This window comes from Cricetulus griseus, assembly GCF_003668045.3.
Source record: "Cricetulus griseus strain 17A/GY chromosome 1 unlocalized genomic scaffold, alternate assembly CriGri-PICRH-1.0 chr1_1, whole genome shotgun sequence".
Classification (NCBI taxonomy): Eukaryota; Metazoa; Chordata; class Mammalia; order Rodentia; family Cricetidae; genus Cricetulus; species Cricetulus griseus.
Genome location: NW_023276807.1, coordinates 186,791,247 through 186,806,716, shown reverse-complemented (window position 1 = coordinate 186,806,716; position 15,470 = coordinate 186,791,247). Strand labels below are relative to the sequence as shown.

Genomic DNA, 15,470 nt, shown 5'->3' with positions numbered 1-15,470 from the left:
CTGTAGACAGACAGCAAGACATCTGGCCACTTCCCCAGTCACTTCTCTGGTCCTGCGGGCGCCAGCAGCGCCAAGCCCCGCCCGCCGCCAGCCGAGCCCCGCGTGCGGACCAGAGGCGATCACACTCGGGCCTTCTCGCCCGCCTCCCGCGGAGGTAGGCAGGGTTCCCGACCAGCTTCCCCCGCTCCCTGCTCTGGGCCTTGGGGCTCCACCGGCTTCTTGGCCCGAGCTGCTGCGCGTGCAGATGGCCTTGCGCGATCGCCTGAACTCGCTGCGGTGGCCAAGTGTAAGGCTTGCGGCCGGGACCCCTGAGAACCAGGAGCCAGACTGTTCTCCTGGTTTGGTGAGGGCGCGGTTGTCCAGCAGCCGAACCTACGCGAAAGGCTGACCGTAGGGTCACGGTTTGGGACTGGAGGTGCAACCACTTCCCCCAACCCCACCCCTCCCCCCCCAACCCGCGGTGGCCCCAGGAGGCCAAAGGCTTTGGGAAGGGCTTTGTAGGAGGGGCACTCCCCGTGATCCTCGGGGTGCGAGGGCAGGAGACTCAGGCTCTACTGCTGTTTGCTTTGCAGCCAGGCCGGAGCCACGCACAGGCACAGGTCTGCCAGGCCGCCACCAGCCCCAGTCCAGCCGTCAAGGCCAATCCGACAGTCGGCGATGTTTTATTTCCACTGCCCGCCACAGCTAGAAGGTGAGTAAGCGCCGCTTTCTGGGCTGTTTGGCCAGGCCAAGCCAGCCAAAAGCGGCCGGGGCCGCAGCAGGGTTGATGGGTGTTGGGGTCTTCGCCCCTCGAGGTGGCAGCCGCATGGCAGTGCTTAGGGGCGCCCTTAGCCCCCCTCCCTACACCCAGCTCCATCCCTCCGCCCGGGTGCCACCTGCCTCCCACCTCCCTCTCCGCCTGGGTCGCGCGCTGCCCCGGGCTATGGGTGCCTCGGGGACGCCTGGTCCTCCCAGCACAGATGCTGGTGTCACGCCTCTAATCGGGGCTCCTCTACCCAGGGGGCCCGCATCAATCTTTCACGGTGTTTTGCTAACATCCCAGAAAGCCAAAGCAAGTTGAACTGCCCGCTGCTCTCCACGAAGGGCTAAGCTGCCCTCACCCTGGGCGTTGTCGAGAATGCTCCGGGATCTCACACGTAATTCTGGATAACTTAATGTCAGTTCCTAGTGGCAAAGCTGTCCCTGGAGACAAGTTCCCTGCTAGTTCCCTGCTCCGGTGTCTAGGCATAGCTTCACCTCAGCGACCCACAGATTTCTGACCACAAATGCCCACTCTTACTAACCCCCAGCCCAGGGTCTGGTTGTTTAAGGACTTTAGACCTTAGGGGGGAAAACCGCCTTTCTCTATTCCTTCTATGGTCTCCTCTTCCAGTTGTGAGATGGGACAGGGTAGTCAGAAGGGAAGAGCTTGCATCTCTGAGTATCCCTAAGCAGGGCCTGGGGGATCCAAGGGTGAATTCTCCGGGGTCGTAATTTGTAGCTCTCAGGTGGACATGCTGCCCCAAACTCTGGCTTGTGCTTTGGCCCTGAGACACTGGAACTTTTATAACCTGGGATACTTGTCCACCTTTCTGTAAGTTACCTTAAGGAGCTTCCAGTCTCAACCATGATTTGGGAGTTTGTTTTCATTTCATTTGTTTCAAAGCCCTTAAGCATCTAGCAGAGTTTGTTAAAGAAAGCTAGTGGGAAGGCAGCGTTTGATCTCTGCATGCCTGCATTTCAACACCAGGACAGACCCGGGCAGGGAAAGCTTTATGGCAAACTCAGAAGGGCACAATCCTTGACAACTATACCCAGGACTGGAGGAGGCCCTACTGGTCTGTGGTGTGTGGTTTCTATGTGCCGTTGACTCCAACTTCAGCACTAATTGCCAGTCCCCAGCCCGGGCTATTGTCATTGGGAAAGGAAGAGATCTGGGCATTTAGTAAGCTGTGAACATTCTGGTGACCTAAGCAGGAAGATACATACATACATACATACATACATACATACATACATACATACATTTATCTGAGCCAGTTTTTCAGGAGGAGAGTTTATGTCTATCTAGATCAGTATTGCTGGGGCAGGATGATGCACGGTAGATGAGAAAGTTGAGAATGAGGACAGACCTTGGATTCTAGGGAGGTACAAAGGAGAAAGCAAAGTGTGAATGAGGTCTTACTTCTCAGATACTTTGTTCAGATTAAATTAGAGACTGCTGCATGGGTCTCAAGGTTTTTTAGAAGAGGAATCCATACACTGGCAAGCAAAGCCCTCCTCTGCTCATTGTATGTTTCTCATGAGTCCATCGTCACCTGAGCGTTTCATGCCATGTCTGCTATGTCTTATTTGCACTGAGATTCTACTGTCTGGTCATCCTGGACGTCGGTTTTGTTTTTAATTCATAACACATCTTTGAGATTTTTCCATGCTGTGTGTATGGATCTACTTATTTTCTTTTAGACTGCTGTGTAGTATTCCAGTATTTGTTTTGCAGAATATATCCATTGACATGTGCTTTGTACGCTTCTTGTTTTATTTCTTAATTGCAACATCTCCAAGAACATTCTTCTCTCTCTTTCAGCATACTTTATAGCTATGTTCATAGATTAAAAACATGTGCACTTAAATTTTTGATGGTTACTATTCAGTTGCCTTCTAATACACTTTCACCAATTGATACTCATATGAATAATAAATGCACACACGCAATTTATTACAATTTATAGGTTCTGGGTATCATTATGCACTTTTTTGGACAAAGCAATGAGCATATTATTTCATTTTCCTATTATATTCTGTTTGAGGAGCTGTGCATAACTTTATCAAGTATTCTATTTCTTCTCAAGAAGCCTACTTTCATCTCTTTTTCTTTACTCTTAGGTTGTCAGTCTTTTTCTTCCTGACTTGGTGAAGTCAGATCTTGCAGGCTTCAGCTGGGAAGCATTGTGTTGAAGCAAGGTGTAAGTGAGGAGACTAGGTGAGACAGTGACCAGGAAGTCTGAGAGTGTGTTCCATGCTGACCAGTCAAATACTTCACTCAGAAATAGACAGCATGGCCTGCTGCAAAGCAATGGAAACAAGACTGCTTTGAATCAATCCCTTTCGATTTCTATCAAGATGAAGAGAAATACTTGTTACTAGGGTTTTGAGGAAGAATGCAATTTGGATAGGTGGGAGAAAGCTCTATTAGAGAAGGGGGACAGTATTTTGACAAGACATGGTCAGGTAGGGTTAAACATCACTCACTGGGACTCTCTGTGTAGATGGAATATGAGAAGGCCTGGAGGACTTGGTCTTCTAGGGGCTGAGGTCCTGGTGAAGATGCTACTCGGATACTGTGGCCTGAGAGCTGTGGCTGAGCACTGGGTGATTCTGACAGTAGCACCCCACGGCAGGTGAAACACACACTGGTTAATGGAAACCTACTCATTTGTTTTCTTAAGAAGCCATTGTGGACTATCAAGTAAATAGTGCACATTTGGAAAATGATCCAAATGCACGTTTGGGGCCAGACTCCTTTCTGGCTTTATCATGAGCACTGGAGGCTGCTGGCAAGAACAATGTCTTTTTCCAGGGAAGTGGGGACAGTAGGATGTTGTGTAAGGCCTGGTTACCTAGTGGTCTACCCTTGGAGAGTGGCCCTAGCAAGTTGGTTTGGCATTCGTTGGTGTAGGCCTTTTATTAATTGGTGTCTATGTAATAGACCCACTATGGTGCTGATGAGCTGTGACCAGCAGTAATTAACAATCATTTATAAACTTCTTACCTCCTCAAATTCTGTACTTCTAGAAGGAAAGTGGTGTGAAAAGCTCTTGGTGTTTTCTTTCTTCCCCAGCCTTTAGCCCTTGGTGGTTATAGTAACAAGGGGAGTAAGCTGACAGGTGAGCAAAAGGAATGTTCAGTCTTCTATGGGAAGGTCCAAGTTAGGGGGTGGGCACACAGGGGGCAGAGGGAAGTCAGGAGTAGGAAGTCAGATGAGGACCAGAGTTCCCTCAAGCCACTGACCCCTCCTGACTCAGAGACCACAATTTCACAGGGAGTGGACTTGACTGTTTTGGGTATTAAAGTCACCATTGTCCTGTGCAAAAGGGAAGCCTGCTCCTACAGACAAAGGTTTTGTGGAGACACGGAGCCTGGGGTATCGAAAAGAGGGGCCTTACTAAGAGAGCATAGAGAAACATGTTGGAAGGACGGGCTCTCTGGGGAGAAGCATGGAAGAGGACTACTGTGTGTGTGTCAGGGTCTACAGACCCAGGTCTCTCTCCCTACACTGATCTCGTCTACTCCATATAGGCACAGCACCTTTTGGCAACCACTCCACAGGGGATTTCGATGATGGGTTTCTTCGAAGAAAACAACGCAGGAACCGGACCACCTTCACGCTTCAACAGGTAAGGATAGATTCCCCAATGTGAGAACCAGGTTCTTCCCATCTCCCCCAAAGTCACAGAGGAGCCACTCTCTTTTGCCTTTTAAAAGGAGACCAACTGTTGAGTTAACTAGGTCTTTGTTTCCTTAAATAGCTTATGTGTTTTTGCCTGGAGAAAGGATAGTTAACTTGGATCTTCTAACTCCGGATATTCAGTAAGGGAGCAGCTATGGAATTTTCCACATATCTTAGACAGATGATCTGAGGCATGTTTCCCTGTCAGCAGAATGCAAGTTGGGCATTTTTTTTTTGTAATTTTTTTTGAAACAGGGTTTCTCTGTGTAACCCTGGGTATCCTGGAACTTGCTCTGTAGACCAGGCTGGCCTTGAATTTACAGAGATCCACCTGCCTCTGCCTCCCAGGTGCTGGGATTAAAAGCTGCACCACCACGCCCCGCATCAGGTTGGACATTCTTGTCCCCAGAAAGACAGATGGGAGAACTGACTTACAAGGTTGACTCATGAACAGACAGTGTAGCTGGCTGGAAGTAGAAGGGCCATAGCTGTAACTTTTATTCTGGGCTTCCTAGAGCTGAGTGTCCAAGGGCAGCCAGTCTCCTTCCTAAACAGAGTAAAGGTGACCCCCACCCACCTATAAGGCTTCTGTGGGGCTGACTCTTCTAGGGTTCCATAAGTGGACAGCCTTTTTCTACTTCCGTGGTGGCAACATGGAGATTACTCTATTCATGAGACTACCCTAGACCCTTTATTCCCATGAAAAACTTAAATGTAAGCACACAGAAATATCTATTACTTGTCTACTTCTATGTCTCAGGGAGGACACACTGTGGCTGTTAGTAGCCTTAGCTATGAAATCAACTGGGATTTAAGTTGTCATTCTGTGGAATTTTCCTTATCTTTAAAAAATTATATTTTATTTATGTCTTGTACATGTGTGTGTGGTATGTATGTGCATGCACCTGTGTGCACCTGCCACCTGCATGCCACTGTGTACATAAAGAGGTCAGAGAACAACTTTCAGGAGCTGGTTCTTTGCTTTCACCATGTGCGTCTCTGGGACCTGGCTCTGTTCACCAGGTTCGGGCAAGCCCCTTTACTATCTGAGCCTTCGCCCAGGCCTTTGTGGAATCTTTATAGACAGCTCTTTTCTTCATTTCCTTCCTGGATTTGATCTTCGAAATTGCTTCCTCACCACTCCTGGCAACTCTGAAATGCGAATCCTTTCCCTCACCTAGCCGCAGCCTCTCACCAGTGAACATTTTTTTTTCTTTTATCAGCTGGAAGCTCTGGAGGCAGTCTTTGCCCAAACACACTACCCCGATGTCTTCACCAGAGAAGAGCTAGCCATGAAAATAAACCTCACAGAAGCCAGAGTGCAGGTAAACCTTCTCTTAAATTATTTAACTCTCTAATATTAAAACTGGCAAACTTTTTTTTTGACATCATGACTGCAGAGTGCACATTTGGCCAAAGAAAGCAAATGAAGACTATCTGTCATTTTCATGATGCACTTTAATAACATCAACATAATGTGGAATATTAGATTAGGTTGATTAATCGGTCATTCATAATTAACTAGTGATAATGTTCTACACTAATTTGTCCGCGTCTCTAAGGTACTAAATTACATCAATGCACATCCATTTCCTTGCTTTGGAAAAAAAAAAAAAAGCTGAGATGCTATTCGCAAAGCAAATCTGACCGCTCCGGGGTGAGGCCGGTCAATTGCAGAGAACCGCGTTTTCAGATGGGAAGCAGGGCAGGATCTGCTTTCCAGAAATTGCATCATGCCCAACTTTTCCCCTGCACATAGCCTCTTTGAGCAAAGTGGACCTGAAAAACACGTGCAATTTAAAAATCTTTAAACAGCAGCAGCAAAACGGCTGAGCAGATATGGGCTGGCCAGCTAGCCGGGGTGGCAGCCACTAAGCTGCATTGCTTTTCTGGAAGCTGCTTTTAAGTGCCGAGCCCAGCAGCCTTGCCAGAGTGAGTACGGGAGGCAGCCTCACAGTGCTGCCTCTCCAGGCCAGTTATTCTTTGCGCACAATTATATATTCATTTTATTTATGGGGTTTCCTCCATGCTGTTTCTGTTCTTTTTTATGTAGGAGCTTGGGGTTAAGACTATGCAAAGATCTAATTGTAGGAAATATAATAGTTTGCTTTCTGTTCCCCTGGGTCATGTTAGTATCTCTTAAAAACCAATGGCTGAAGAGAGATAATGGAATTCTGAGCAGTAAATTGGGGGTTGTAAACAAATTATTTCCCCTATAATCAGATTATGTGATCCTGATTATTAAATCTGAACATGAATCATTGGTCATATGCAGGCAAATTAAACTGATTATTATTTGGGAATGAAAATGTTCTTTGGCCCGGACCCCGTCTATAGTTTCTTTTTTTAATGCCAGCTTGCCAATAGCTGCCTAAAGACTGAACTGCAAATTGAGATAAATGACACAATTATTGAGCATTCAGAAGTAGAAGATCATAACTTCTCCCTGAAAGGTGCAAGGGTAAGATAGGGGTGGTGACAATTAAAGCTGAGAATTGTTGTCCAGGCCGTTGTTGGCTATTATGCAGGCAGACAATGGCAGGCACGCTTGTGCGTAGCCAGCTTCCATGTGGGGACAAGAGCCTCGGTGGCGGGAAGGGAGATGTGTTTACACTTATACCACTTGCTCATTCAAATATGATTAATGTTCTATAAAGCAGGGTCTTAATCGAAGCTGATGTTGTCAAACAATAACTAAATAGGGAAATAAACGACTCCATCATGCTCCTTCCTCAGAAGCAGGCGAACTGTCAGTGCAAAGTCATTAAAATATGATAATGAAAAATAGCTCAATTAAATGTTGTTATAGCTGTGACCTTCATTCAATTAAGACACAAGAAAGTGTCTGCATTTTGCTTTGCATTTAACTGCCCTAAATTTAGAATATAGATAAAATCATTATTCAATGGTTGCTGATATGTGCAATTAAAAGCCAACACGATTAAAAACAGAAAGAAACTCGGTTGAAGGAGAAAGAAAATTATGAGATAGGGTGGGCTTGCGGGAGGCTCAGCCTCAAGGGCCCAGGCTCTTTCTCTACTCCAGTGTGCCACTGAGAGAGAGGAAAGGGCATTATTTCTGCAATTTGGAGAGAAGCCTGGCCAAACCTGGATTTTAGACAGAAATTATCTCTGATAAGAGGTGAGGAGAGGGAATGTTTCTCTAGGGAAAGACCTGTGGGCTTTTGTTGCTTTCTGTGAAAATCTTGAGCTGGAACTGCCAGGATTCTATCAGGCAAATGTAATTTCTTTTTCTTCCAAGACTTAGGAATTACCTGACACCAATTTCTATGCGAGTGCCAGACCAAGGCCAAGGTCAGACAAACCTGAGGATAAAGTAGATGGGACACTAATCACTCTTTACTGAGAGTCCAGTTGCTGTACATTAAGCACTGTGCAGTATTTTGAATGTATGTCAGCCTTCCTAACAATACTTAGGGGTGGTAGCATAGCCCTCTTTCCCAAAAGTGTGGCTTACAGTCCTGAGCCACGCCACTGGAGTTCTTGTTGTGGGTTCTTTCATTATTGAAAACTCCCACGCGCCCCCTCCCCCATCTGTGAAATGGGGATGACTTATTTCTGAGGGTTGGTGTGAACCCCAATCCGCATTTGTTAACCAAGCTTCAGAATTTCTAAGCCACTCTGATTCCAGAAAGAGGGTTTCTCCTGGGTGCTGCAGGCGGCTGGTCAAGAACAGGTTCCTGTACGATCCTTCGGGGGGGGGGGGGAAGCTCGAGTGTGAGCTTGTTGGAAGGTGGAGTGTGTCTTTTTTGACGAGAAGCCCCAGAACAGCATTTTGCAAATTGCTTTCACTGTGTTCCCAGTAGGGAAAACACTTTACATCAAAATCACGTTCTCACAGGCAGCTCAGCATTGCGAACTCCTACAGGACACTGCTTTCCCTTCCTGTGGGCAATGCCCTTGGTACTTTCTGCTCTTTACTAGTCATTGAAAAATGCCTGTCAGAAGCAGCCCAGCTGACCATCTGTGGTCTGAAGATCCGAGTCAGAGGACTGAGGGTGTCTGTCTGCATGGGCCTCCCGGGGTCCGTGCTTGGGTCATGACTGGGTCCTCCTGGCTGACTGTCTGCCTCCCTTGGGTATGTTTCCTATGGGATTTAGGTTTGGTTCCAGAACCGAAGAGCCAAATGGAGGAAGACAGAGAGAGGGGCGTCTGACCAGGAACCAGGGGCCAAGGAGCCCATGGCAGAGGTGACACCACCGCCCGTGAGAAACATCAATTCTCCTCCCCCAGGGGACCAGGCCCGGAGCAAGAAGGAAGCCCTAGAGGCCCAGCAGAGGTAAGATTTGCTGGCCCAAGGACTATGGGTCTGGGGTAGCTCTGTAGGCAGGCTGGACCTCAATGGAATGTTCTGTTTTTGCCAGCCTGGGACGAACAGTGGGCCCTGCTGGCCCTTTCTTCCCCTCCTGCTTGCCAGGGACCCTCCTGAACACAGCTACTTATGCCCAGGCCCTGTCACATGTGGCATCTCTGAAAGGTAAGATTTGCTGGACTGGCGGGTGTAGAGGGTGGGTGGGGATGGGAGAGAGGGTGGAGACTGTTTGGTCTCCCTGTTGTCTCTGCTGGGCAACCTTTGGCTCCTATCAGTCACAGACAGGATCACAGTAACCATCCTCTGCCACACTTTCTGTGCTGTTTGATTTCGAACAGCCTGAGAATGTAGGTGAAAGTTACTCTGCTTCATCCCACCCAACTGAGGGCTTTTCTTAGAGGCAGCCCTCTTAGAAGCAGCAATGCTTCCACAGTCTCCTCTGGTCACAGTTTAAGGTGCTGATTTGGAACTCCTGGAGAGGACTAAGAGAGGCGGCTGTCTCAGCTTCCAAGGAGTTGTTCATCTGAACATCCTGCTTATTTATACTTCTTAGGGATTCCTCGGGACAGAGGTCTGAATCCGTAGGACTTTTGATGTCTTGACAGTGGCTAACATTGTGGGAAGGGAGAAATCTACTGTAGTTGCTTGATCAGGCCGAGAGCAAATGCCTTTGCAGGGCTGTTCCTTGGGGATTTCTGGGGCACCATCCCTAGAAGTAAGGGCTTATCTAGTGTCTTTCAATTCCAGGCCACAAAAACATAACCAAACCCTACTGGAAATGTTCAGTAAGTCCAGCAGCTGTGCTAGTGGGGGAACAAGGAAGGGCCCCATAGTGGATCTGGGAGATGGTTGTGAATGATGTCCTCAGCGCTTGTTTGTCACAGGAGGTCTGGGGGATGGGCATGTGGGTGTGGGCTGTAGGTTTTCCTCAGAGAATTGGCAGTAGGGGAGGTCTCCTAAGATATCTGCTGCCTGTTCTGTATTACAGTGTTGTGGTCTCAGATATCATTGGCCTCCAAGAGGTCCCTCTACAGCAGATGTGTTGAAGTAAACACAGACACACAGGAGACAGACAGACAGACAGACAGACAGACAGACAGACAGACACACACACACACACACACACACACACACACACACACACACACAGGCCGGCATGCATCCACTTACTGAGGAACCTCCAGCCATACACATAGGACACAACAGGCTGTGCTGGAACACTACAGGCTGAGCAGCCTAAATCAAAACTGTGAAATATAAAATGCCCCAGAACCGCAAACTTGAGTATAGAGGTGATGCAACACATGGACAATTCCACATGAACCTCATGTGACAGGCATGTGAAAAGGCAAAGGCATTAAAATTATTGTGTGAAATTACCTTCATAGTCAGTGTGTAAATATGCATGAGCCCTAAAAAAACTTTGTTTTTAGACTTGTGGCTCAACCCCAAGATACCTTATTATGTATATTTTGATATTCAAATATTCCCATGTAAAAAAAATCCCAGATCAGAAACATTTCCACACATGAGGTTCTTATGGAATTTTCCATGTGTTGCATCACCTCTATACTCAAGTTTGCGGTTCTGGGGCATTTTATATTTCACAGAAACATTTCTGATCTCAGGCATTTTGGATAAGGGATGTGCAACCTGGACAGAGATGGGCTGCTTAGCCAACTCAAAGTCCCAGAGGAGCTTGGCACTATCCAAGGGGCTGATCCTGACAAAGACGAAAGCTTCATCCATTTATAAAACACTATCAGTTGCAGTGAGGGTCAGCTCAACAGCAAATAGCCACTTCTAACTACTAAACGTGTTCACTCTGCACCAGCCCTGTAAGTGAGAGTGATCTGCAAATTTCTCATTTCTTGTTGTTCTTGGGGTGTCTTTCTCTTAAGTAAGTTGAGCTGGGACCCTGCAGTGGAGCTTGACTTGCAGTGGCTGGAGGTAGGGTGAGGTGGGCAAAGCCTAACCTTCAGGATAACAGTGGGTGGGCAGGGGTCAGCTGAGGTTTGCACTCTCCATGTCTTAGTGAGAATCCACCTTGGCAATATCTTAAGGGAGAGGACAGGACTAATAGAGGGGCTGCTGACCTGGGCCAGCTGTTTATACACATCTGTCTACCTCTTTGCTTTTCACTCCCTCTGTTTCCCTTCTGCTCTGCATTAATCCCCTTTGGCTGGGCTGTGCATCCCCAGAGGCTGTCCTGTGCCTGCCTTGCTATGAACTGAATTCCTTTGATAAGACATTACTTTGGGGGATCTGGGATGGGTAGGGCCTTGCAGAGGTGGCAGGAATCACAGTGTGCTCACCAGACAGGGACACATCTCTGCACATTGCAGGGGCCTGCCTGGTCACCTACAGTGTCCTCTGGCACATAACACTCTTCCTGGAAGGTCAGGTTTAGGTAGGGAGAGAGGGTGCACAACAAGACCTATTGGGACCCACAGCATTCTGGAATGCTTCTAGAGTAGTGATTCTCAACCTTCCTAATGCTTCAACCCTTTAATACGGTTCCCCATGTTGTGGTGACTCCCCCAAACATAGAGTTATTTTCATTGCTACTCTACAACTGTAATTTTCCTACTGTTACAAGTTGTAATATGAACATTTTTGGCCATAAAGGTCTGCCAAAGGGGTCAGGCTTACAGGTTGAGAACCACTGTTCTAGAGGCAGGCAAAAGTGAGAAAATGGAGCACTGTAGTCATGTTCTGCCTCCCTAGTACAAATAAGCTCTTGCCTACTGTTCTGGAAGCATGGGGCCCTTTTGATTTGTCATTTTCCTGCTTCAAAATAGGCACGAGTAAAAGGCAGAATTCTCCATTACTAGAGACAGTGATGACAGGAATGATGCAGAAGAACCCCAAGATTTGGCCTGGGAAGAGGTGACGGTGGGGTTAGAAAGATTAGGAAGCTTTGCCTACAAAAGCCAGTGGCCTATCAAGTCAGCTGGTGGTGGCAAATGGGAGAGTGGACAGTTTTGTTAGAATTTCTGAATTTTCTATAGAAGCTGGACGTGTGTTTTTGTTTGGAATATTCCTGTTGTACTCCTTTTGGACAACTATAAAGAAGCATGTAGACCAGTGGTTTTCCATCTGTGGGTAGCAAGCTCTTTAGGGAATCAAACAACCCTTTCAAAGAGGTGGCCTAAGACCATTGGAAAACATAGACAGCTACATTATGATTCATAAGAGTAGCAAATTTATAGATACAAAGTAGCAATGAAAATAATTTTATGGTTGGGGATCACCATGACATGAGGAACTGTGTTAAATGGTCACAGCATTAGGAAGGTTGAGAACCTCTGATGTAGACCATGATGTATAAACAGGAGATGTTTGTTTCTTGTAGCTCTAGAAGCTTGGAAATCAGGGTTCTGGCAGCATGGGCCTCTGCTGAGACCTGGCTGGGCTGCAGATGCAGCAGAAAGAGCAAGTGAACTAGTTCTTAGGCCTCCTTCAAGAGGTCACCATTCCCCTCAGGAGGTTTCATGTCCTTGTCCCCCCAGGAGCCCTACCCCCATCACTGTCAGCTGGTGAGTTAAAGTGTCAACATATGAATTTGGGGGAACGCAATCATTCAGTTCACAATGGTTTCCATGTTTCAAATGTTGTCTCCAAAGTCTTTGGGTCAACACAGCACATCCACGAACAGTACTTTTCTTTCTGTCTTCTCTGTCTGCTTTCTGAATTCTTGTGTTCCTGTTCCTCTCTCCTCTGCAGATCCCTCCCGAGTAAAGCCCCTTCCTGGGGCTTTCCCCGGCCAGCATGTGTGGCCCTATGCCCTTTGGCCTTTCTGAGCATCTGGCTTTTTCATCTCCTTCATGCTAAGCCACATGGGAAAGGGAGGGAAATTGAAAATCTCCTCTGTGTTGGCCAGGTGAACTCACATTTTAGTCTTGTTTGCTCGGTTCTTATAGTGACACAGTCAGCATCATGCAGGGAGGGGATTCAGATAGATAACTATGGTGCTGGTGCTAGGATGGCTAAAATAATGACCAACTTGTCACTTCCTCCTGTGATGGCTCTTCCAGATAGGATGTATTCTGAGCTGGAAATCCCCTGGGCTGCCCCACTGTCTGCTGTAAATCCAGGTGGGCTCTGCAGCTCCTGAGGTTGGTTTGGGGTAACTCTGAACCAGGGTACAGGGTGACACATGTCCTTTTATTGTAAGTCGGTTTCCGTCCACTCTTGATATTCAACACTCAGTTGTTTTGTGGGAGCCATGTTAAATGCTTTGGAGAGGGGTCAGATTCCTGACTCCCAGTGACCACCCCCTGTCTTCCCAGACTTTCTCCAACCTGTGAAATGAAGTGAATAGCAGCATCTGGCCTAGGAGGTTAGCCCAACTTTCTAGGGCCTGGTTGAATTGTAGGAGATCTGGTCTGTGACTCAGTTTCTGTCACTTTTCTTGTACCCCCAGATGCTGGTTCCTACTCTTGGGCTTGAACTCAGTGTTTAAGGGCCCTGGCCAGCACGAGACTACACTAGCCAGTTGGGAAGACCATTGTGTGTTCTCAGAGAACCTGTCTTGGCTTTCTATAAATGAGAAGCTGAAGTTCAGGCTCGGGAAGTGAGTTGCTCACATCTGGCAGTGTTGGGGCAGATGTTTGGCTCTAGCAGACATAGATGAAGGGCACTGTTAGAGCAAAGTCATTATCGAGCATCCCCCCTCCTGTGAGTAAGAAAGCTATACTGGCCCTCGTCAGCTTAGTGTCTGTAGTCCTGAGCTTTTCCTTAGATCCTGTGGGAAATCCAATGGGGCTATTGCCGGCTGCTTTTTGAATGTTAAGGCCATTGAAGGGAGGGATGGTCCAGAAAGTGAGAGGTGAGAGGGTCTCCTGGCCATCCTCTGGGCTGTGCACAGTCTGAGCAGTCAGTAGCAGGTAGCTTTCTTAGGAAATCAGAGGCACCAATTTGGCCTCTTTGGAAATTTATGTTGAGGGCAGGGTCTGGGACTTGGCTAGAAGACTGGAGAAGCCATCATTGGTGACTGTCCGAACAATCCCTACATCCCATCATTGCTGTGTGTGCGCTGAAGGTTGGACATTTAATGGCCCTGTCTCAGGCCCCGAGGTGAGGGCAGAAAGCATCCCATGCCTCCTAGTCTGTCCTCTGGTGCTGGCAGGCTGCTCTGGAGCCAGCAGGTTTCTTTGCTACAGTGCTTACCCAGGAGGCTCAGTGTGTGACATTAGGGATGATGAAGTGTGCAGTTGTGCTGGTCAGCTGGGGGACCCTGATGATGGGAAATAGGCATATAGAAAGGACGCAGTGGCAGCCTGTGGTAGGAGGAGGTTGTGGCCCCTCTAGTGAGACAGTTACAAGGAATGTGCAGAGGGTTTGTGTGAAACCAGCTCCAGGCTCACTGGGTAGCCACCATCAGAGAGTGAAGCAGCTGGCTCCCCTGGCCAGGAAACTGTTCAGCAGGGATAGAGTCAGATAACTGAACCCAGGCACATTCTTCCTTAATCAGTGTGCAGAGGCTAACATGGATTCCAAGTAAGGGCTCTGGAGTGGCCTGGCTGGTGTGGCCTGAGATCTCCACTTTTCTAGCCTTTTTTGTAAATCTCAAACAAATAAACAAATCAACCAAAACCAATTGTGTGTGTGTGTGTGTGTGTGTGTGTGTGTGTGTGTGTGTGTGTGTGTGTAATTAGAGTGAGGGGAGTGTGTACCTGAGATGGAATTCAGAGGCCATGTATGAGGACAGCTGATGGCACACAGGAGGTACTCCTATACTGCCTGCCACTAGTGCTCAGAGTCCTATGTTTTCATCTGGTGGCGTGTCTGGGCATCTCTCATGGACCCACAGGAAAGTCTCCTCCCGAGACATCAATGTCCTGGAGCTTTGTTGCTCTTGCGATGCCCCTCCCACTGACCCTTTCCTCATACATTCCAAAACTCAAAGTTTTGGCAATGTCAAAGGGCTTTAACAACCCTTGTATGGTGTCATGGAGCTTTCTAGGTGATAACTTTGTCTATGGAAGGCTACGAGAAGACACACACTGGTCAGATAGGCTGGTTTACACGAAGTGTGACTCTTGCTTGATGGTTTCATGCAGACTGTCAGCTTAGAAAGTCACATGACCCTGCTTGAACAGAGAAGATTTACAGAACAGCAATGGTGTCCAGAGGACACCACCAAGAATGTTGTCTTGATGGACAGCCTTGTGATCATGATTCATTAGTGCAAAAGAGGTTATTAATGGCCACAGAGGCACTTGGGTTTGTTTTGGGGAAGTGCTGGCCGCAGGTGAGCAGGCACTGCTAGGGGCTGGAGAGTCTAGGGCAGCAGAGGAAGGCTATTCCTGGATTGCTGAACTGCTTAGCTCGATGCTTCTAACCTGTCATTCGCAGAACCAAGTATGCCAGGAGAGAGTTTTCATGACTCATATTGTGCTCTGCCCAGCAAGCTTGCTCTGGCCTGGCCAGTGGCATCACGGTAGTCCTTCCCAAAGGAAGTCACATCACCTTCCTTCACACTAAATGCAGTCAACCTGCTGGAATACTGCAGTCTTTGCCATTTGAATTGTGTGTGAGCTCACACACACACACACACACACACACACACACACTCACACACGTCATATCACATGATGTTCGTTCATACAGTGGTGAAATTTTCTGTGTTTCTCAGAATATACTTCCATCTTTAAGTGACACATGACTGACAATAAATCACACAGTGTGTATTTTGGGGGGTTTG

The 15,470-nt window shown here is 47.7% G+C and overlaps 1 protein-coding gene across 1 annotated transcript in view; it reads left to right on the top strand.

Annotated features, from left to right (window-relative positions):
* Window positions 1-657: 657 nt before the first annotated feature.
* Window positions 658-15,470, top strand: part of Drgx (dorsal root ganglia homeobox) — a 29,632-nt gene continuing 14,819 nt past the window's right edge. The window contains exons 1-5 of the mRNA XM_027389338.2: window positions 658-691; window positions 4,279-4,376; window positions 5,653-5,754; window positions 8,550-8,728; window positions 8,814-8,926. Coding sequence (XP_027245139.1) covers window positions 658-691; window positions 4,279-4,376; window positions 5,653-5,754; window positions 8,550-8,728; window positions 8,814-8,926 — 526 coding nt within the window. The remainder of the gene's footprint in view (window positions 692-4,278; window positions 4,377-5,652; window positions 5,755-8,549; window positions 8,729-8,813; window positions 8,927-15,470) is intronic.